Here is a 22,093-nt window from a genome sequence, read left to right as displayed (position 1 = left end):
TGTAAGTCGTACCTCCTGACAAATATTACAGTGTTTATAATTCAGGAAAATGGAGACTACGTTTCTGTCTGGGGGCTGTAAAATATATTTATTTTTAAATGACTTCTTCTGGCAGGACTGTCAGATGATGGCTCACTGCTCTACGCTCGGTGAGCATGCACCTTCTCAGTCTCTCTGCTCGTTATTAATCTGTTTACGGCTCCTCTTCCACTACAGTCCACATCATCAGCAGATGAACAGCTCAATTGACCAGAAATGATCAGCTGAAGGAAAACAAACATGCAGGCAGGCCACATGGGGTGGGGGGGCAGGGTGGGGGGATGAGGGTTAAACCTTCATACTGTATGACACATACAGTATGGCCTGCTGCATCGGCCTTCTGTGAGGTCATTTAACCCAAATAAAACAGACATGATAGCTGCCGCTCTGTGTGGTACATGGTATGTGTGATTTTCTTTCCAGTTCAGTGATCATGTCCTCAGGTCAGGGGGTTTATAATCATCTCATCTGCTGTATGAATGCATCTTTTTTTTCTAGTTGAGTGACTCTCTCGTCTCCTGTTTGGATCCAATCTAAACTTGGACAAACACATCTGGCCTATAAGCACAGTCATCCTACGGTCTCGTTTCTACCATCTATGGCTGCAGTCAAACACTACACACAAAATCCTACAACAGCGCACACACACAAGTCAATGTAGATGGGCAGTTTGTGTGTTTTCATACATTTAAAACTGACACATATATAACTAATCAGTCATTAGAACCACACGTGTGCATCAGAGTTCACTCCAAACCATGCAGCTTTTGTGACGTAGTCCAACCCAGGTGATTTATTTGATCATTACAGAGTAACATCCTGCAGGGTCCTGGTGGAGCCCCTTGGTGCAGACTACACTCAGTGTTAGCAGCAGACATGCTCTGTGATTGGCCGGGGTGGGCAGCGGTGGGAAGAAGTATGCAAAATGGCCCGAGCAGCGTTGCACCATTTAAGTCAGCAGCCAAAAAAAAAAGAAAAAAAAAGGTACAGTCCGGGAGCGAGGGGTCGGACTGATGGTGCAGGCTGATGCTCCAGTGAAAGATGTGACCGACCAATCAGATGCTGCAGACATGATGGGGCTGAGATGGTGCAGCGAGGGGCTGTGGGGCGCCAACAACATGTGACTGTATGTTTGTGTTGTAAATGCACCTCATGCTAATGTGTGTGTGTGTGTGTGTGTGTGTGTGTGTGTGTGTGTGTGTGTGTGTGTTGTGTGTTGCGTGTTCAGTGACAAGGTGCTCTCGGTTGTGTGTTGTTGGTGCAGTCGTTTGCAGCTGTTGACATTACCTTCATCTTACTAAGCAGGGTCCTTAAGGCCCTTTTCAGATCGGGGGTCTTCTCCGACGGTGAGACTGCCTGCCACTGCAGAGGAGAGTTCACACTCAGCGCCCGGCCCACAGACAACATGCTGGGGTTGGGGAGGGTGGGAGGAGGCGGGGCACAGCTGGGTGAGAGGGTGAAGGGGGGAGGAGGCAAGGAATGGGGCAAAATGGAGCTGACGGCGTCCAGGCTTATGGGCCATGAGGATGGGGAGCCACAGGAAAGATGGCAGGCGGTTTGAGGGTGGGGTGGGGTTGGTTGGATGGGGGTAGAAGTTGCCCAAAACCGCAAAAGCTACTGTTTGATCCTAGTCAACACTGTTGGAAATATTTATATATAACCATTGTTTTATGACAATGAACCGACACAGGTGATGATTCTAACAAAACGTCACCACTGCCTGACTCAAGTTAGGTCTTTAACATGTGTACAAACTGTTAACGGGACATAATAAAGCTAAACCTACTGCAAGCATCATGGGAAGGCATTAACAGTCTATGCTGGGAGAGAGGAGCGAGCTAACCAGTCGATCAGAGAGGTGGGATGAGGTGAGAGGCCTGCACCCAGAGGCCGGGATGTTTGTGACAGATGGGACGGAGGGAGTTCTTTCAATGGGGGACAATGTGTTTCATGTCTAGCTTCTACAAATCGCATGGCAAACAGTCATGATCTGCATTCGGACTTGTTCATACAAAGCTGATGTTGGGTTGACATTAACTCTGTACTCAGATCCATAAAGTGGCTACACAACGATCCGGCCAATCAGATGAGGCCCGATCAGAAGCAACAGTTAGTAGAATCTGAAGTATGCGATTAAGACAAGGTTAGTTGTTTAGGCTCCAGACTGTAAGTCCCTCTCTTACAGAAACAGTATTTTACATCTTTTAATGTTTACAGTCAACCGCACATGAAGCTGTATGTTCAGTTTCGGTGTATTTACTGACCTCTCTGTCGAACTGTGAGAGCGGAGCATCACCGCAGTCCATGCCTCCACCAGAGGACAGGGAGCTCTCAGAGGGGGAGGTCATGGTCTGCCGCTTGGATCCGTAGCTCCCTCCCGACAGCTCTCTGCGTAGAGCGCTGCCGTTCTGGGAGGACGAACCTGGAGGGGACAGAGAGGAGGAAGTCAGCTTGAAGAAAAAAAAAAGAAGAAAAAAAAAAAAAAGGGTGCACTAAAGTGGATCTGGTTCTGAGGGGAGCTATGAGCCGCCGTTACTCACGTATGCCCAGTCCGCTGCTGGCGCTCATGGAACGGCCCGGCTCGCCCCGGTTCTTGGTGATGGAGGGGATGCTGACCGACCCGCTGAAGCCCGCACGGCTCTCCTGAACACGGACGTTCTGGTTTAAAAACACGCAACAGAGCAAACACACACACACACACACAAGACAGTGCGGGGGACAGGAGTGAGGAGGGTGCAGTCATAAACACTACATGCTCATACAACTGAACACAGATGTGGCCCACATGTGATTGGCCACTGAGGTCTGGGCAGATACACACACACATGCTCGGTAAAAAACATAAAAACGCACCAACCTGAACTTAAAAAATATGAGGGTGAGGAGGTTCAGCATGTGATCAACTAAGACTTTCAGCTTAATTTAGAAAATAGGGAATGAAATGGAAACTGTGCAACTTCCTCTGCTCAAATCCCAGTGATGGCATGCTGCAGTGGACACCAAAGGATAGAGGGCAAGGGGGGGTGCTGGGTCTATAGAAGCAGGTCTACAAACACACACATCTTGAACAATCCAAGTGTGTCTGGTTTTATGTATGTCTTTAAGGATGCTGTGTGTACACCTGTATGTATCTATGTAAGTGTGCGCGTGTACCATGGGCAGGTCTTTAAGGATCTGGATCCCGTCTCCTGGTCCCATGTGGGCCACGTGGTTGAAGTTGGTGGGGTTGGAGATGAGCTTGTTCCTCATCTCTGGATCTCGCAGCATCTCTCTGGAACCACGAACACACAAACAAAAGATGAGCAGAGGCACAAAGAGGTTCAGAGAAACGAAGGGACCGACTGAGTCCAGCAGAGAGCCGGACTGAGTGAAACTAGAATGTGGCTTCAGTCGCCCCCTCAGCTACTACCTCCATTAAACATGAACTGTACCTTGAGGGCAACAAGCGCAGTGTTGCTGTGAATGCTTTACCATTTGTTTCCTCCAACAATATAATGTTGGCTTTGGTTCCCGTGCGTGTTCTTCAATGAGAAGTTGTATATATTTGGTGTTTTTAGTGTTGCATGATGAATCTGCTCATGTTGCAGTCTTAAAACATAGTGATGATGAGGAGAATAATGCTAATTGGTCCAGGGGAAATACAATTTTAAAAAAAGTTATAAACTTCCACATGAAAACACACACAGGACAGAAAGTCAGGATAAAAAAAACCTGACAACAAAATTGCAAAAGAAAGAAAAAATGTGAAAAATAATAATTCTGAAATCACAGAGAAAAAGGCTGAAAGCTGCTCTGGCGATACGCAGTTAGTATAAATCTCTGTGTGCAGTGAGGAGCGCTGCCTCCTGCTGCAGGTGGTCTACCTCCTCTGCTGAAGTCGCTCTTCCTCGGGCACCCTGAAGGAGAAGCGTCTCTTGTTGTTCATGCTGCGCACCATCTGCTTCCTGCTGTTGTCTGACGTCTCCGGGACGACCAGCTCATCCCCCTCTGGAAGATCACAACAAAGCCACAGGCGTGTTTACATGAACGACACGTCAAACTTTCTACTGTCACTGAAGTTGCGTTGTACAAAACATATTATACAAGACAGAAGACGGCATCCTTGACATTTTTGTAGTCTTTAGCTGTGTGAAGATTCACCCCGCGCACTTTCTTACCGGCCATCTTGTTTCTGAAGTAGATGAGCCGGACTGTTTCCAGTCCCAGCAGGTTCAGAGAGCCGTCAACGTTCAGAGGTCGCACCTGAAGGGGAAGCACAGAAATCTATCATCAATCAATTTGTAACAAATTATTTCTGATTATTAATCCTCTGTTTAATCTAGAAAATCACTCTATTAAAGCAAACTTCAAAGTCTGGATATTCCTCTGTTAATTGTGGCAGGGTGGCGATCAGAAGAACGAGGTCAGGTTACTATGGTGACAGGGCAAATTCATTCATGTAATCCACCAGGTGGAGCCAGAGGTGCCTCCAGTCGTCTGATTTACGTGACACATTTCTGCTGAAGCTTCACATTCAGTCCACAGCACTGACCTTCTTGAGAGGGATGGTCTGAATCCACTCCATGGTGTTGACATCAAACACATCGACAGCGTTCTCACTGTACACCGACAGGTAGGGGGCGTTGTAGCCTGGATGAAAGGAAACACAAGTTTTGTAGTCTGTCTTTGCACCAGTTTAGTCCCTTTTTACTGTCAATAACTTTTAACTATCTATACGTTTCTGTGGTTAATGTTTTATCATGATGTGAATATTTGTATTGATGTATATTACAGTAAATACATTGTAGCAACACCACACCTTTCGTGTTAATTATATACAGGCACATGGTGAATACAATGACTATCCATCTACCCTCTTGTAACTGTCCCTGTGGTATGATGTGACCCATGATATTGTGTTTTTAAACATGTCTCTTTTATCACAGTATAAATTAACATTCATTCCCGCACTCACAGGCAGCGTTGGGAACAGCTGGCCACATCAGCTCCTGCTGACGTGACCTGCGGCCCTGGGAGTCCACATATACCCCTATGGCGCTGAAGCACAGCAGCAGCTCCTTGCTGGAAATCTCCACGGCACAAAGGGCGTCCAGGCCCTGCTGGGGGATGAAGGCCAGGGTGTGGTCCTCGTGGTGGAGCAGGTTGACGGGGGACATGTCACCATGGACGCTGCGAAGTACATCAGAAACATTGCATTAGGATTGCCATTTAATACGAAAATAAATACATTTATACACAATGTATGGTTATTTCAGCAGGTAGAGTACCTGTAGCGGGTGAAGCCAGACTGATATCCTACATAGAGACGCTCGCTGAGCAGACCCATCCACTGAACGGGCCCCGGGGCCTGCACCTCTCGCAGCCGACGGTGACGTGCTTTATTCTTGTTCACCTGGAGTGCAAATTAGACACCGATATGAATCAGATAAAAAAAGAACAAAATAACACAGCACTCGAGCTACCTTGAAAGGAATAATAATTTGTGTTAGTCTGTGTTTTCTCACCTCGTAGCATATGATTTGCCTCTTCATGGCCACGCAGAGGCAGGTGAGCGAGCCGTTGCGGACGGGGCCGGAGACGATGGTCTGGCAGCCCTTTGTCTCAGCCAGCTTGTAGGACTCGGTCTCACGGCCGTCCAGGGCCTGCGTGGGGAAGAGGCGGACGTGGCGGTTCCTGCCGGAGATCACCGCCAGCAGCTGCTCCTGGGGAATCAGATCGATGTGGTGCACCTTCTTGTTGTCCCCCATCCGGATTATTTCTGAGGATGGAGGGAAGACGGGAGTGAATGAAGGAGTGCGGATAAAGGATGAAGAGGGGTAGAGGGTAGTGACAAAAAAAACAGGTCATCAATGCACCTACTCCACTAATGCCAACACATTTGAAATAATAATGATCTTACCATCTTTGGTGACATGGATGACGAAAAGGCCTTCCTCGTTGCCCAGGGCGACACGCTCGTGATCTGAGGGCAAAGCAAATGAAGCGAATGTTTCTATTTTAATCACACCATGAAAACCAAACTGCCTGATTGAGTGGAACAACTACACTCTGCTGCAAATACACAAATATATAGAATTGGTATTTTTTTAGATAACCTGGATCCTGTTTAGCAGTGACGTAATTGAATTGCTTCCTATAAACCTCCTGTAGTCCTAGTCCGTTCAGTACTCTGTGAGCAGGAATTTGGGTGCTGAAGGCCCACCTATGATAGCAGCAGACTGTGTCGTCTTGATGAGCGGCAGGGTGCTGTCGTAAGCCTCCTTGGGCACATAGACGAAGCGCTCCTTGAGCTTGTTCTTCTTGAGGATGCGGTGGAGCTCGTTGAGGAGCCCCACCCACTTGTTCCGCTCCTGATCGCTGTCGGCCAGGATCAGGATGGAGGGCTTGTGGCTGCTGGATGGGGAGAGCTGGGACGCCGTCACCTGAGGAGAGGAGAGGAGAGGGTTAAAAGGTCACGTTAGAGGTTGAATCGTATTGAGTGGTATTTAGATTATTTTGAATCTTTTTGGTTGCAGACAATCAAAGAGAACTTACTCTGAATATACAGGGGATGTCTTTGCGGCTGGCGTGGATGACGTCAGAGGCCAGAACAGAACTGACAGAAAACTCTTCATCCCTGGACGACAGGAGTGAGACCAGAGGTTAGTCATGCACGTAGAGCTGCAACGACTAGTTTATTATTCCATTAGCTGATCGACATCGTTCAAGTACAGTCATTAAAGATAAAAACAGTTTTTACACTTCTCTTACCTCATATCTATAACTTGGCTGACTACTACACTTGGTTGCGTGGCTTTTCCTTCTCCTAGTTCGTAGAGGAACAATTTGAAGTCACACACCACAGCCATCGCCCTCTGCCAGCCCTTCTTCACCCCTGTGGGTTTGGGCACCTAAAGACAGACACAAAGACAAGGTTTAGAGATATATTGTGTCCACAAAAAGCTCTTTTTCATGTTTGCCTTTGTGTGGAGGAGGAAAGCAGGGAGTGTGAAAGCCAAAGTGTATTTGGTTTCAGATGAAGTAAACAACTCAGACACCAGGGCTTGTCCAAATGTCTCCAAACATCTGCATTGTTTTCAACTGATTATTCAATTCACAGAGTCACTGTCTGGGGCCAAAGACAACCGACGCCGACGCCAGTCTCACTCACCCTGACGTGCCCTTCGTAGGCGGTACCAATACCCCTCTGAGGGTCGATACCCAGCGGGCCCTTGGTCTGGTCCTGAGGCACGGGACACACAGCCGGAGCTTTGTCCGCACATGTTACATGGCAGGAGAAGTTACACACTGGACGTGGGAGACAAGATGGAGACAAATGAGATGTTTGACTGGTCAAGTAACAAGTTTTGTAGTTCTAATCTTTAAGTTCCATGGATACATTAAACTTTAACTGTATTTTCCTTCACCTTCCGCTACTCCTGTCTTACCTTCACAGGTACAACCTTGACGTATGAGCCCCACCATGAGGGAAGTGCACTGGTTACACTTAGTGGGTGTGTTGAATGACTTCACCACAAACTGATGTGCTTTGGGCTGTGGAGTGCAAGAATGAATGAGCATGAATGAGCATGATTGAGCAAGAGGAGACATAATCAGTGGTTAGAACATAAAATTAGGTATTTTTCTGTGTGACCCTACAGAAAAAAGAAACATCTAACCTTAGGTGAGGAGCGTCCAATACTGCCGTACCCTCCTGAGCGCATGGTGGGGGTCTGGACAGTGCGAGGAGGATGGTCTATCAACTGCATGACAGAACACACAATTTAATAAACGCTCATATTGGCAGAATACCTGGTTGGTTCACATCCATATCTGCTCCCAATGTGATTTACAAGCATTTTCATCTGTTGTAAACACTATTAAAAAATGTTTTTTTAAAAACAGACCACGAGTCCCAATTAGGACACTGGTATTTCCTTGCAGCACCATATTCATCAACAGTCTGAGAACCACCGAGTCTACTGCTGGGTTCAATGTTCAGCTTCTTTTCCTGGTACTGCTTCGCATTTCTCCGTAATTGAGTTACTTGCAATTCACAACGGCTGACCTATTTGACAAGCTCAGTATTGTGAGCTGCTCTGAGCAAGTAAATCGTCAACTGAATTGGTATCGGGAATATTTGGACTAATTTCTTTCTTGTTCCTCGACATACCAGACATACAGATGCCATGTATGGAGAGAGGCTCCTGAACAGGATTTCTAACAGGTGACCACAGCATGGGAAATCTTTACAAAAGCAAGTGAGTTTCTTGCCCAGACCGAGGGATTGTCTGACCTCTATGGGCTCCATGTCACTAGCCATGGAGGGTGAACGTGAGCGAGACTTGAGGTGGGACTTGGGGTCATCTTCCCGCGATGGAGTGTTGGAGGTGAAGTTGGGGGTGAAGTTATCCATAGAGTCCACCTGAGGAGAGAGAGGCAGGATGGAGGGGGGCAGGAGAGGACACAGGGACAAGTAAGACAGGATAAGTGAGAAAAGGAGGACAAAAAGAGGGCGGTGGAAGTATAAGAGAAGAGGATGAGGATGGGAGCAAGAAAGGAGGATGAGGGATGGAGAGGAATGAGGTGGTGATGAGGCAGATGGACAGAGGATGATGATGAGAGGAGGAAAGGAAGGAGACAGAGGGAAAGAGTGTTAGTTAAACAAAACAAACCAGAGAACAATATGCAGCATCCATGCTTCGAGAGAAGGGCGGGTGCCATAATACACAAATGGAAAACAGATATTGTGGTCAAGATATGTGGACTTTCAAAGCTACAGAGGAAGACTGACCACAACTTTATTGCACCCCACCTATTATAACACATGGGAACACATCACAGCCCAATGACCATGCTAATTTGAGACACCACAAGTGTTCACCATACACCATGCATGACCATTCACAAAGCTACAGTGAAGAATAAAAAGAAAAAAAACACACCAATGCACGCAGGCAGCACACATAGCTATACCCCATGTAATCAAAATATGCACAATCCAAGAACACACTCCGACAACACAAATATGAAAAAACATTTTTCAGAACCCCTGCCATGCAATCAGACAGCCACAGTATACATACACAGGAAATGCACACACAAATTAAACATCGACAAGACAGCACATTTAGAAAGGCTCAGTGAGATCACAGAGCAGAGTGATGGTGCTTACACGTCTGCCTTTGCTAGCTGGGCCAATGGATGGCGAGCGCTTCAGTGGCAGGAGAGGCAGAGAGTGGCAGAGACACAGACATGAGTGAATATCAGACAGTCTGTCTAACAGAGCTGAAAACACACATTTAAAAACAGACTGAGGGAGAAACATGAAAATGGTCATATAAGCCTGTATTACATTAGACAAGTGGTTCCCAACCCTTTCCATAGTTCGATGGAGGGTTACTCCTACAGCCCATCAGATGAGCTCAAGTACCTCTCTATCAGCGCCAAGCATCCTGGATTATAAACGGGAAGTTTATTTAGGACTACTAATGATGTACAAAGTGGATATTGTTCCAATATTTTTGGAGCTAACTATTTCGACTATTTATGTATTACTTTTAGCTAATTATTTATTCATTAACTTTAGCTAACTATTTAAACTGTTCATTTATTACTTTTAGCTAACTATTTCAACTGTTTATCTTACTTGTAGCTGATTATTTATTCAATACCTTTAGCTAACTATTTCAACTGTTCATTCATTACTTTTAGCTTACTATTTATTTATCTCTGTATTTCTTTAATTAAATAACAATTTCTATGTTTTAGTTGAGTTAGTTTAGTTCAGCTGAGTTAATCAGCTAAGCTTTCCACAAGTACCATGCCCGGTATAAGTACTCCTGGTTGGGAATCACTGCGTTAGACTACTGTATGTCCACCAGGGTTGAATTGAGGACAGAGGCTGGAGAGGGCGGATGGGTGCAAATGAAAAGAGATACACATGATGATGGGAAGGGAGCAGCTGGGAAAGTCAGTATGGAGCACAATGACGACTCAAGTTCTCTTTCTGGCTAAAAAACTCTGATTAACAGAAAATATAAAAGTATATGAAGAATAAAAAAAATATGTACTGAGTACTTTGTGGTTCTGTTCAACCAATGTTCTAACACTAGAAAGCCAATGTAGAGCTATTCAAGTATCCCACTAGCCTACAAGTACTAACAAGCAACTGAATACAAGGGAAGCACACTGCAAAAAGTATCAATCTTAACAAGTATATGCACTAGCAGCAAATTAATTCATCTCATCCCGTGTATTTTTCCATTTATTTTAAGCAGGATAAGATTTAGATCTTGTTAAAATGACAGGATTGACATTTTTGCAGTGGTTCTGCTCTCCTTCACAGTTACACTGATGCACAGGCACAAAACAATATGTATACACAGATCTTTCTCCGCTAGTTAAAGTCCTACAGCACACAGCTTACTGTTGCATACACACACGGACCTCCGCCTAACCAAGAGAAACTTACGTCTTCCCAAAACTCAATTAAAGAAGATGAGGATGAGGAATAAGAGTCCTGATGTATCACAGAATGAAGCAAGGAAACAACCAAAAAGATAAAACAAAAATAAAGACATTGGAAAATTCATGTGAACAAAAAACAAACAAACATAAAAGCATGAAGAAAAAGCACAGATATAACTTAATGAACTGCAGATTTATGAGATTTATGATTTCCAAGTTAGTCATGATCATAGATTTCAAATCATTAATTCCAGAAAGATATATAGTTGCTCACATAACATATATTTAAATCAGCCCCTGTGAAGATTTCTTTCTTGAATACTTACATCAAACTGGTCGAGCGCTGAGGTGGGGGCGTTGAGAAAAGCCAAGAAGGAATTCTGGGAATCCTGGTGCTTGACACCTACAGACACAGAACAAATAACACAACCGTGGTTAAGTACTTGATATTAAAACATCAAAGGGTGACTTAAACAAAATGAGTCACAGGACTGTTTCTAAGAAGTGGGGAGGGTGTTTCATATGACCTAAGTAACAATACATTTTCATGTACATAGCACATGATTTTATTTCTCAAATATGGATGCTGACGTAAAACCTTCCCTGGTTGTAGTTATCCCTCTTTTGCAAAGATAATCTCTCACGAAAAGTTTCACAGTGTCCATTCAGCCATCAGCACGCAATGCACAAAGAGAAACTGCACATTTAAATAATCGTATTACCCCATATATTTTCGAAGAATGCAAACTTGTATTTGAAGTTCTATAAGACCACTGTGTTTGTGAAATGAATTAATAGCAATGGCAAGAGTGTCTTTATATCTGCAGTAATGTGCAATTAGCACTTTAGGGGTCACAGTACAGATTAAAAAGAAGGCCGAAAGGTAATTTGATATATTTTTACCCCTCCGTAGCCGCAGCTCCTCCGTCTCTTTCTTCAGCCTGTCGATCTCAGCCAGCAGCTCCTGGTTTTTACTTTCCACGTCCTGCAGTTTACTGGTGGATCAGAGACAGTAATGCATCAAATATTATCCAGAGGTTTGTTAAGATTGTCTTCAGAAATCCCTGAAAACGTGCATTCAAATTTAAATTTAACTATAACTGTTGTTGTATCCATACCATTCTGTGGAGATATTGTTGGCCTTGACCTTGTTCAGTTCATCCTGGATGCCCTGCTTGGCTCTGATCTCAGCGTCCAGGGCCGACTGCAGCTCCAGACGGGCCGACATGTCCAGCTTGGCGAAGCGCCGCATTTTCCAAGGCATGTCCTGGAGCAGAGAGAGGAAAAGTTAGTAAATGCAAAACAGTGAAAGATGGAGATCAATGGAGAAATGAGAGACAGGCACAGAAAGGGAAGAGGAGTGAACTACTTGTGGTGATGCTGATTTATTACCACTGTTTCTATAGTTTAGACACATTTTATAATCATCTTAATAATGCAGAGGAATTGTGTATTTCACCGTGGCTCTCGCTCCCAGACTGGTATTTCTCAGTCCCTCCAGCTCTTCTGTCATCTTAGTGGCCAGAGCTTGCAGGTATCCCCGAGCATCCTTCTCATCACTCACCCTGCAGCAAACACACACAAATATGCATATTTGCAGTAGTATACATGCAAAGACATTCCAAAGACTTACTTTCACCCACACCCATAAATACCAAAGGCCTAAAACAGAAGCTAAAAACTGTGACGTTAACTGTATATTAAGTAAAGTTATTTCAGTAGAATGCCACATTTATACAACAACCGGTTTTTATGAGTTTATTTCAACCTTTCTATAAATACACACGGAGGAAACGTGACACCAATTTTCATATTCAAATCTCAGAACCAACAATAAATTAATGATCCTATTTCCTAGTTTATCCACTGCAGTAGTACAACATCTCCAGCAGGGGGCAACATCAATCCCTAATTCTTCTAAAAATGCATTCCAGACTCGACATTTGTATGTGCATGTTTGGAATGTGAGTGTGTGCATTGGTGTGTGTGTGTTTCTTCGTCTGGATGGAAGTATTGCAAGTAGTGTGCGTGTGTGTGTGTGTGTGTGTGTGTGTGTGTGGTATGGGTGCTATGTGAGGACTGCGGGCTTGTCCAACAGAGGGAAGCCGAGCAGCTGGCGAGGTGTCAGCTGCAATGGGAAGTGATCTGAGAGGAAGGGAGGGTCAAGTAGCTCCAAGATCTTCAGAAGCATCTGAGAAATGCTGCATACTGTGTGGAGGAACCCAATACACTACTAGACTGAATATAGCCGTCTTTCAGTTCGTGCTACAGCATCAATGGGAAAGCACATGCCTCAGCAAGTATTGAGGACATTTGAGAAGGCTACTGTGCGCATATGTGTATGTGATCATTTGTGTGTGTGTGTGTGTGTGTGTGTGCATCTCACCACTGGATGATTTCTGTGATCTGGGCCTCCCAGTGAGCCACGCTCTCCTTTTTGTCAGCCAGCTCCCTCATCTCGTCCTCCAGCTGCCTGTTGGAGCTGCTCACCTTCTCGAATATGCTGGTCAGCTGAGGGAATAAGCGCACACACACACACAAAGAAAACAGATCATATTAAACACGACACTAAAAAGCAAAGAGCTGTCATTAGGGAGTATGACACGTGGTAAAAAAAAAAAAATATATATATATATATATATAGTGATATATTTTATTGTTATATTGTGTTGTTATATTTTATCTTATGATTCAACTCCCAGATGCTCATAACCCCACTCGACTACAGTGCTGCCAAGGAGGTGTGTGGACTCGCACACACCTACACAGAAACAAGGAGGGTGATTCATCTCAAAAAGTTTTCCTGAATCCTTTAATATGAGAGGTGTGTGAGGACGTAACCATGGTGACATCATTACAAGTCTCAAACTGCCCTATTGTTTACTGAGATACCTCACTTTGTGGGCACATTTTTGGTGCCTTGTAACTGTCAAGGCGCGTGATGTAACGTGCAAGCTAAGACAGTCATTTAATGTTGTTTTGCGATCCTGCAGCTGGTTGCCAGCAAATGTTTGTCTGTGAGGGCAGTCGAGGTCATAAAATAATGTCAGTGTTGTAAGAAAAGGCTTCGAGTTGCTGGATTTTTTTGGCATGTACTGTGAATCTTTGGATAGAGGCCCACGAAATGACATATGCTTTATTCTCCAATGAGCTCCCAGTGATGAAATCCCTTCATATGTGACAAAATGTGGGCGGGGCAGCAGTCTGGGGTTGCTAATAGCAACACAAACACCACACCTCTTGTTTGAAATATATAAAATCATCCAAGCTGACGTTTTAACAACAATTGAAACACCTCTCGCACAATAAACTAAGAGCCTCTTGACTTTATTCCAAAGTTAGACAACTCAGAGTATTTCGTCATGTCAACTTTTACAGTTCAACAGCTGCCTCAGATGTATACCCTCCGTTTTAACACTCAACAGTTTCTTATTTATCTCAACAATTCAATATTGACAACTATTGTCTTTTTTTTTCCAGGTCCTCTAATTTAACCATTGACACTGTTAAATGTATGTTTTCATCTGCTTATTTTCAACTGCAGGACTTGAAGCTCTGCAGTGTGAAATTCTTCTTTTAACTCTTAAATGTTTATGAATGGAGCAGAACACGTAGCCTTACTTGGGAGGGGGGGGGTCAGTTATGCTAATGATCACATCTCATGAACACACATCTCCTCATTAACAGGTGGCATTCATCGAGTGAATACAAGCCATTTATGTTACATTTAAGTTGTGAAGTTAAGAGGGTTTGGTGAATCCGAATTGAAAGACTTGTACAAACAAGCCTTACAGAAAAGTGAGAGATTTATTAGTAGAATATGAATCTGTTCATTTCTAAACACGCAGTAAAACAGTCTCTCATGTCCTTCTGAACTACTGTTAGCAGAGCTCGTCTCTCTGCATTATTACGCCACACTAGTCACCAGTTTGAGCTTGTCAACAGAGGGAATTAAACTTCAGAGGTTTGCCTGCTAACTCTCCTTTACTGAAAACACACACAAAAAAGATGGACTGGCTTGATTTTGCTACAAAGCAAACAGTGTTTGAAATTCGGTGCGTCCTTGAAAGATGAGACTAGTCAAACAATAATATTTTCACACACTCCAAATGTATTGAAGAACTATTTAGTGCAAAGACATATCTAATCCATCCTGAGTGTTTTAGCTTTTAAAAATATAATTTTTCAATGTGTGAAACAACAAAACAATACATTAAATAACTGCAGTGACACGTGCTATCGTTCAAGTGGCACCCCCATCCATATTCAAGATATTTTCTATTTTATCAGTTGCAGACTTTTAAAATAACACTCTGACATTTTATTCCATATGTCAAAATTCCTCCCACTTCTGAGACATTGTTTAAATTAGGAGCCTTTTTGAACTTCCAAGAGCTATTTCCAAAGTCAACAGAGCGTAATCCAGAGACTCATTCCATCCGACTGTGTAGGAGGCTACAGGGTGTTTTTATGGGGGATATTGAACAGTGATTTCTTTGGCATAGCTGGGAGAGAGGGGGTGGAGGGAGGAATGTGATGACAGACTTTGGGCCGGCCAAATGGGGTTACCTGGGGTTAGGGAATTGTGAGTTTTTTTTGCCTGTGCATGTACAGTGGGGTCCAAAGGTCTGAGACCACATTGAAAACCTCAAATATTTTCACGTAAACCTGGAAATAATCACAAAGTTTGAGGATTCTGAAACATTTAAAAACACAAGAAGTTATGACGTGTAAAATGAAGAAGAAATATTTTGATTCTGCACTATTTTTAGCTCAGAAATCAAATTTAAGTAAATTTGTGGCATTGACCAACTTAACTCCTTCGTACAAAAGGTCAGATTTCATTGAGTTGTATCCCTTCCATCGAAGCATGCGTTCAGATGACACTCAGGTGCACTTGATCTACTCATCTGAGGCTTGTTCAATTAACTCAGCTTGCAGCCAGTGTTATAAATATGGCTGTGCCTCAAGTTTCCAGCAGATCATTGCTTCCTAAGTAGCATTGTGATAGTGGGAAACACGGCATCCAAACTATGTGAAATTGTTAGAAGTCAAATTGTTATTCTGAGCAAAGAGGGCTTCTGAGCTTTCTCAGTGTCAAATCATGGCTAGACTAAAAGGTTTCTAAGGGGGCAGTGCATGGATCTCTAACACGCTTTGCAGAAATGGGATCAGTTGCATCCAAAGCACAATCTGGCAGACCAAAAGTGACCACACCATCAGAAGATCAATACATCAAGCTTAGTTCCCTGAGAGAGAAAAAAAGCAACTTCATCACAGATACAGAATCTGCTAAATAAAGAACGCCAGACTCCAATCAGCAAAAGTCCAGTCAAAAGAAGGCTGTCTTGTCGTGGTCTCAGAGGACGAGTAGCAGTTTCTAAACCACTTCTCAGAAGGGGAAACAAGGCCAAACACTTGGGGTGGGCTAAGAAATACCAGCATTTTACTGTGGATGACGAAAAGTCCTATTTACTGATGAATCCAAATTAGAGAATATGTATGGCAGTAACAGAAGGGTGTCTGTAAGGAGATGAACAGGAGAGAGAATGATACCGCAGTGTATCAAACCAACAGTGGAACATGGTGGTGGGTATATTCAAGTCTGGGGGTGTTTTGCCTACTCTGGAGTTGGACCCCTGCACCGAATCGACTACACCGTGACCAAGGAGAAGTACCACTCCATTCAGAGACATGCTAGACCCTCTGGTTTGCATATTTGTGGAGAGGGATTCATACTACAGCAGGATAATGACCCCAAACACACCTCAAAGCTTTCCAAGAACCACTTGAAGACCAAAGAATACCAAGGAGTCATGGACTTTCCTCCACAGTCACCTGACCTCAATCCCATTGAACTATTTATGGGGGCACTTGAAGACTCAGAAAGCCAAACACTCTGTGATATCACAAGAAGCTCTTTGTAACACTGTCAAATCCTGCGGGGATAACATGGGGCATCAGGTTTTGCACAAACTTGTGGAACAAATATTTTACCTTATCCAGCTCGCTGGACAGCTTCTTATTTTCTTCAGTAAGCAGGACTCTCTCCCTCTCGTACTTCTCCTTGTACTCGGTCTCAAACTCTTCCCGCTCGCTTTGGCTGAAAGAAACACACACAAATTGTTAAACTTAAGACATTGTATAAACTTACATTTATTCCCTAACCATAATTCACAGCTGCAAATCCTATCTTGACTCTTGACTTTGTCATTTTAGCATGAATACTAACTGTATCTTTCAAAAACAAGATTTAACCTACTAGTTAATGTAGTGCAGTGGTTTTATAACGTAAATATAAACAAATCAAAAATACAATCAAATGTTCTTGTTCTCACAGTCAACCTCCCTCAGAATGCCTCATCTATCCCTCCTACCTTTGTTCGTGTGTGGGCCTTAAGTCTCACACACATTTCCTAAAAACCTAAATCAAAGGCTCGGTACTAAGACCAGGTACACATTATTCAGCCCAAACACATTAATGCAGTTAGAATCTGATACAGCGGTGTGTTTAAAAATGAATTAGAAAGTAGTGAGAATAATATGACGGTAACACCAGGCAGGAAGGTTAGGCTACAGGGTACAAAAACAAAGCTCTAAAGCTTTCTCCTCGAAAACAAGATTTTTATTAAAATTTGATTAAACCAGCGGTTCTCAAAATGGGATCAGGTGCCCCTGAGTACCTACCAGGGGGTCTGCAGCAGAAAAACTTACTTCTTTTCATTTCTTGGTTTTCAATATCCGAGTTGGCACATTTTGACAGAATATTTTTACTAATTCAACCATTTTCGCCCTCACTCTACCATTCAGAACTACAGTATAGTCTAGTCTTGCCACTTCAAGTCACAATAAGGGAGTTTTATAAGTGGACATGTTGTTTTGATTTGCTTTCAACTTCAATTTTATGACTTAAGAATTTGACCAACTGAAGTAAACATCTCATTCAAGCCTTGAAAAGAGCACTATTTTAAAAAGGAACTGCAATAAGATCACTTTTACCAGCAACTATTTCATAAAGTAAGTAAAGTAAAGTTGTAATGAAACTCCTGATATTCATGCATCTCTTGTAAAACAGGGGTCAATATGGAGTGATGGAATTACCTGAGAACCCCTGGAAGGAGGTTACCTGCATAAAGGGTTATTCTCTGGTTGGGTTAGGGGCAACATAACTATTCAATTCTGAAGTTTCAATCTAACAGATTAACTATTCGACCACTTCACAGTTACGACACATTTATACCAGTTATTTTCAATAGAACTAATTACCTCATGCAATCATCACTGGAAAAGACAATGAAGAAGACAAAAAATAACATCATGATTGGCAGGACATTGGACATAGACAGTGCAGCAACACCACTAACTCCACTACACTCGCATTGCACCAACAATACAGAAGTAAAAAGAACATTTGTCTTGATCAGATGAGGAAAAAAAGAAGAAAAACAGATAAAATACCTCTCACGGCGAGTCTTGTCCAGCTTGTCTTTGAGCATCAGGATCTCTTTCTGCAGGGCGAGGTGTTGGCTCTCTGCGTCCCGCAGCTCCTTGCGCAGGGCCTTCAGCTCGGTGCTGTGCTGTGCCTCCCTGCGCGCCAACTCCTCCTCGTACAGGAGTGTTTTCTTCTCCAGGTCTCCACGCAGGCGTCCCACCTCCTGGGTCTGGTCTGCCGAGGCCGGGGTGGCAGAGGAGCCGGCCTGCTTCAACTGGGTGGTGGAGATATGCAGAAGAGCAGCGTTTTGGTGAGGTTGAGCGGCAGAGATGAGGATTAGTTCAGTAGAGCCTTCTGGTCTGAACTATTTGTCTTTTAACTTTTTAAGGATGTGCAGAGACTCATCTAGACTAGATGGATAGGTTCATGTTCAGCTGTGTGTGTTTGCACTCTTACCTTAAGCCCTTCCAACTCCTCCTCCAGCTGTCGGCTGTACTGCTCATTACGCTCTCTCAGCTTCCTCTCCTTCTGAGCCTCTGCTGCATGCTCCTCCGCCTGCGCCTCCATCTGATAAATAAACTCCAGTGACTGGATGCAAGCGTAGATCATACACCACTTTTCTCCTCATGCACCCTTTTCAACCCATCTTTTTTTATACAATCATAACCTATGAAAACGTATTCAAAAACATGCACAAGCTAAACATGACAACTGCATCCTACATCCACTACAACACTGTTTCTAATCTACTGTATAAATATTCAGGGAGATCTACAAATACTTCTAAAAAGGTGATACGAGTGCAACACACAGCAATAGAAGTTTGAATTGTGCACCAACCAGTGACTTGAGACTGAACAGGGTGTGCTAGCAACCACAGGGGAGACTACTCTACCTCCTTCTTGGACCTCTCTGCCTTTCGCACCTCAAGGCGGAGAGCCTCAACCTTCTGACTCTGGCTCTCCATCTCCTCCTCCTTGTCGCGCAACTGGCGAGCCAGGCGCTGCTTCGACGACCTGGGCGAAAAAGTTCAGTCATAACAGGGTGGAAAAATGTTGCTGATGAACATTAATCAACATTAATCAACTATTATTACAGGAAGCTGTGATTGTGAGGAAACTAGGAAGTCCTACACCTCCTAGTTTCTTCACAATCACAGCTTGTCTTGGTTTTTGACAAATGGTTCTAGAGCAGAGATCCTACCTGAGGTCTGTGAGTCTCTCGTTAAGCTCAGAAAACTCCTGCATGGCCAGTTTTCTCTGGCTGTGGGCTTCCTTCAGGTCTTTTGACTGAGACTTCATCTTCTCGTTGGCCTCCACAAAATCCTGGCCAGAAACGGGAGAGTGTAGATAAACATTAAGATTCTCACAGCGACTTGAGGGAAAATTCAAACTCAATATAAGCAAGGGGTTTATTAGACTTATTTTTTTTTGACACCAGAATCAAAGATGAGTAATCTGGTTGCAGTGTGGTGTGCAAGGCCACCTTTCTCATGATCATGATATTCGTATAGCCATTATACATTATCCTACACTGGGGCACAGCATCTAAATCAATATAAAGAAATTACAAATCCATACAAACACACACACGCATTCAATCCCCATACAACACGGGTTGTACCTTGTGCAAGTCATCCCTCTCCTGTGCAACACTCTTCATCTGTTTCTCCAGATTCTTGATGTGTTTAGATGAGTCCTCCAGGTCCCTGCGGGCCAACGTCACGTCCTCCAGCTGCTTCTCAAGTTGGCCTGAGTCTGACACACACACACACGAAAAGGTTTAATATTTAATAAAATGGTAGTTAAACTTACAAATACTCCTATAATCCTAAACTTCATATTTGGCTGGTAGGTCAGTTTAAGTAGCTGGTGAAGCCCTATGGTTGTCCTGAGTACTCCTGATCTGAACTAAATATGAACAAAAAATAAATCCTGACCAGCGATTTGCTTCTTGAGGATGTCGATCTCGTTCTTCAGACTCCTGATCTCCACCTCCTTGTTGGCACTGGGGGGGCCCTCGCCTGTCGCATGCTGCAGGGCCTGCACCGTCTGAGTCGACTCTGCAACAGGTCAGGAATCAGTTGTGTAATGTGCTTTGTTATGCTTTTGTGAGGGGAAAATACTTAATGAAAGTAATCAAAAAGAAATCCCAATATGATAAATGTATTTAAATGTTATTTAACTTCTGCATTTTGTCAGGCCTTCTCGTAAGACCACTGAATGTACAGTGGGTATATATATATATATATATATATATATATATATATATATATGTGCGTATGTCTTAACAAATGTACGATGAGATGAATGCACTAATGTGTCTCCTCTCATGTGGCGGACTCTTTCATAAGTCTAACCTTGCAGTTTGCGGCTCAGCTCCAGTTTCTCCTGCTCAAGGCGGCGGATCCTCCTCTCGTAGGCCTCGGTGGCCAGACTGTCCTCCAGGCTACGCTGGACATCCAGGTCCAACTGGTCCTGACCTGCCTTACCCGGCTGCACTGCCAGCTGTCGCAGGCAACCCCGGTCAGATAGGGTACTACAGGGGAGGAGGACGGGAGAAAAAAGTTAGGTATTGAAAAGAGAGGTGTAGGAGGCATGACAACAGCACCTACGAGAATCAGTGATAAAAAGAGTGAGGCATTAAATGATAAGGGATAATGTGGGCTTAATGGTGTTAAACAGTAACAGAACTTTCGATATTAAAGTGTTTGTTTAAGGGAGAGAAAGAGGCCAGAAGGAAATGACAGAAAAACATCAGGGGAGGGGAAACAGGAAAGAGAAGTGGATGACAAAGATAAGGATGAGTTGAAAGATGAGAGGATGTTGAGTCATGGAAGAAAGAGGGAGGGTGGAGAAGGAATGACGGTGATATTAAGGAAGATGGGGAGTGGGGGAGAGAGAGAGAGCAAGAGGGGAGACAGAGTGAGGGAAAGAGGAAAGAAAGAAAGACCATTATCACTGAGCCTTGAAGAGATAAGAAATTAAGTGGGGGGTTTGTTGCTTTCTCACGGGTAGCCTTCAGTGCGAAGATCTACAGCAAGCCATGAACATCACCTTATTAGGGAGGGAAGCTAATTTAATACTCCTACGCTTCTTGATGGAGTGATAACAAAGCTATGCAGTGACAAGGCTGGTCTGGGAAATCTCCCCATGTATAACGACTAATTACAAATGAAGCCAGATAACGACGTGGTGCCACACATTTTTTATCTCTCTTAAATAAAAAGGTGAAAATGGATAACAATCAACTGAATTTTGCCAACTGGAAAATAGTGCCTTCGCTTCACTTCATTCACTTCCATTCACCTGTCCACTAAAGACCCACTGATCACAGTCATGATAATGAGTGTGAAGGAAGACTTTCAGAAAAATGACCAAGTCCCAAGTCTAAATTTAGGCAGGGGCTAAACTTAATTATTCATATATAAAAGTATGTATTATATAAATGTATGTATCTGTTTCTCATGGTAGCACTTACCATTTACTTGTGTAGGTGAAACCCACAAAGGGCAGGTGGTGGCCAGAGAAGGCAGTGTGAGAGGGGGGCGGCATGGTCTCCTGAAAAATGATGACAGACATCACAAAGTGAGTGAGTGAGATTTTCACATCTAATACAAGTGATTCAAAAAATGAATACATTTATAGGTATACAACAAGTAGAGAGTACGGTGTTTGTCTATTTCTGTTGATCCCTAACTAAAAATCCCCTTACCGAGTTCTTTAGGCAGTCATCATCCACATCAAAGTTGGAGGTGTCTGTAGGACTGCTGACCTCTGGGATGTAGGGGGCCTCACATGAAAGAACGTTTTCCCAATTAATGCCTGAACATGAGAGAGGTCGCACTTAGAACACAGGGTGATCCATAATGCATTTATTAAAAAGCATGCAATATAGAGGCACAAATCTTCGTTATGCTAGCACTGTCATTCTCCAATACACTACAATATATGCAGTATATAATGTTTAGTTTTAGTTTAAATAACAAGACACAAGCAAAACATAATGCATTAAAAGAGTAAAAAGGTGAGATGCTGGTGAGATAAAAGAAAAAAAGAACGAAAAACGAAATCCTGCTGCTACACATATGTGTCGATAAAGAATACATTTATATTGGCAATAGAGAGAACGTTCAAATCATGGAGGACATCATGACATCTGTGACGCTGGACT

The 22,093-nt window shown here is 43.5% G+C and overlaps 1 protein-coding gene across 9 annotated transcripts in view; it reads right to left on the bottom strand.

Moving 5' to 3' along the window:
- Nucleotides 1-22,093, bottom strand: part of cdc42bpab (CDC42 binding protein kinase alpha (DMPK-like) b) — a 65,359-nt gene that overhangs the window by 1,387 nt on the left and 41,879 nt on the right. The window contains exons 9-41 of one of the 9 annotated variants that reach the window (XM_070926415.1): nt 21,635-21,744; nt 21,401-21,480; nt 20,280-20,458; nt 19,860-19,982; nt 19,544-19,677; nt 19,124-19,245; nt 18,816-18,936; nt 18,377-18,487; nt 17,947-18,194; nt 16,486-16,591; nt 12,875-12,999; nt 11,948-12,053; nt 11,607-11,755; nt 11,392-11,483; nt 10,815-10,891; nt 9,270-9,297; nt 8,315-8,385; nt 7,698-7,781; nt 7,467-7,572; nt 7,190-7,326; nt 6,790-6,929; nt 6,574-6,655; nt 6,242-6,461; nt 5,939-6,001; nt 5,544-5,797; nt 5,307-5,431; nt 4,994-5,208; nt 4,571-4,668; nt 4,197-4,281; nt 3,903-4,026; nt 3,193-3,310; nt 2,580-2,697; nt 2,304-2,461 (exon numbers count right to left, since the gene is read on the bottom strand). In XM_070926415.1, coding sequence (XP_070782516.1) covers nt 2,304-2,461; nt 2,580-2,697; nt 3,193-3,310; nt 3,903-4,026; nt 4,197-4,281; nt 4,571-4,668; nt 4,994-5,208; nt 5,307-5,431; nt 5,544-5,797; nt 5,939-6,001; nt 6,242-6,461; nt 6,574-6,655; nt 6,790-6,929; nt 7,190-7,326; nt 7,467-7,572; nt 7,698-7,781; nt 8,315-8,385; nt 9,270-9,297; nt 10,815-10,891; nt 11,392-11,483; nt 11,607-11,755; nt 11,948-12,053; nt 12,875-12,999; nt 16,486-16,591; nt 17,947-18,194; nt 18,377-18,487; nt 18,816-18,936; nt 19,124-19,245; nt 19,544-19,677; nt 19,860-19,982; nt 20,280-20,458; nt 21,401-21,480; nt 21,635-21,744 — 4,109 coding nt within the window. Of the gene's footprint in view, nt 1-2,303; nt 2,462-2,579; nt 2,698-3,192; nt 3,311-3,902; nt 4,027-4,196; nt 4,282-4,570; nt 4,669-4,993; nt 5,209-5,306; nt 5,432-5,543; nt 5,798-5,938; nt 6,002-6,241; nt 6,462-6,573; nt 6,656-6,789; nt 6,930-7,189; nt 7,327-7,466; nt 7,573-7,697; nt 7,782-8,314; nt 8,444-9,193; nt 9,233-9,269; nt 9,298-10,814; nt 10,892-11,391; nt 11,484-11,606; nt 11,756-11,947; nt 12,054-12,874; nt 13,000-16,485; nt 16,592-17,946; nt 18,195-18,376; nt 18,488-18,815; nt 18,937-19,123; nt 19,246-19,543; nt 19,678-19,859; nt 19,983-20,279; nt 20,459-21,400; nt 21,481-21,634; nt 21,745-22,093 lie in introns of all 9 variants that reach the window. The other 8 variants (XM_070926412.1, XM_070926413.1, XM_070926416.1 and 5 more) reach the window with 8 other exon arrangements.

Source organism: Enoplosus armatus, chromosome 19 (genome assembly GCF_043641665.1).
Source record: "Enoplosus armatus isolate fEnoArm2 chromosome 19, fEnoArm2.hap1, whole genome shotgun sequence".
Taxonomy (NCBI): Eukaryota; Metazoa; Chordata; class Actinopteri; order Centrarchiformes; family Enoplosidae; genus Enoplosus; species Enoplosus armatus.
The sequence above is the reverse complement of the archived record's forward strand: the minus strand, read 5'-3'. Positions and strand labels throughout refer to the sequence as shown.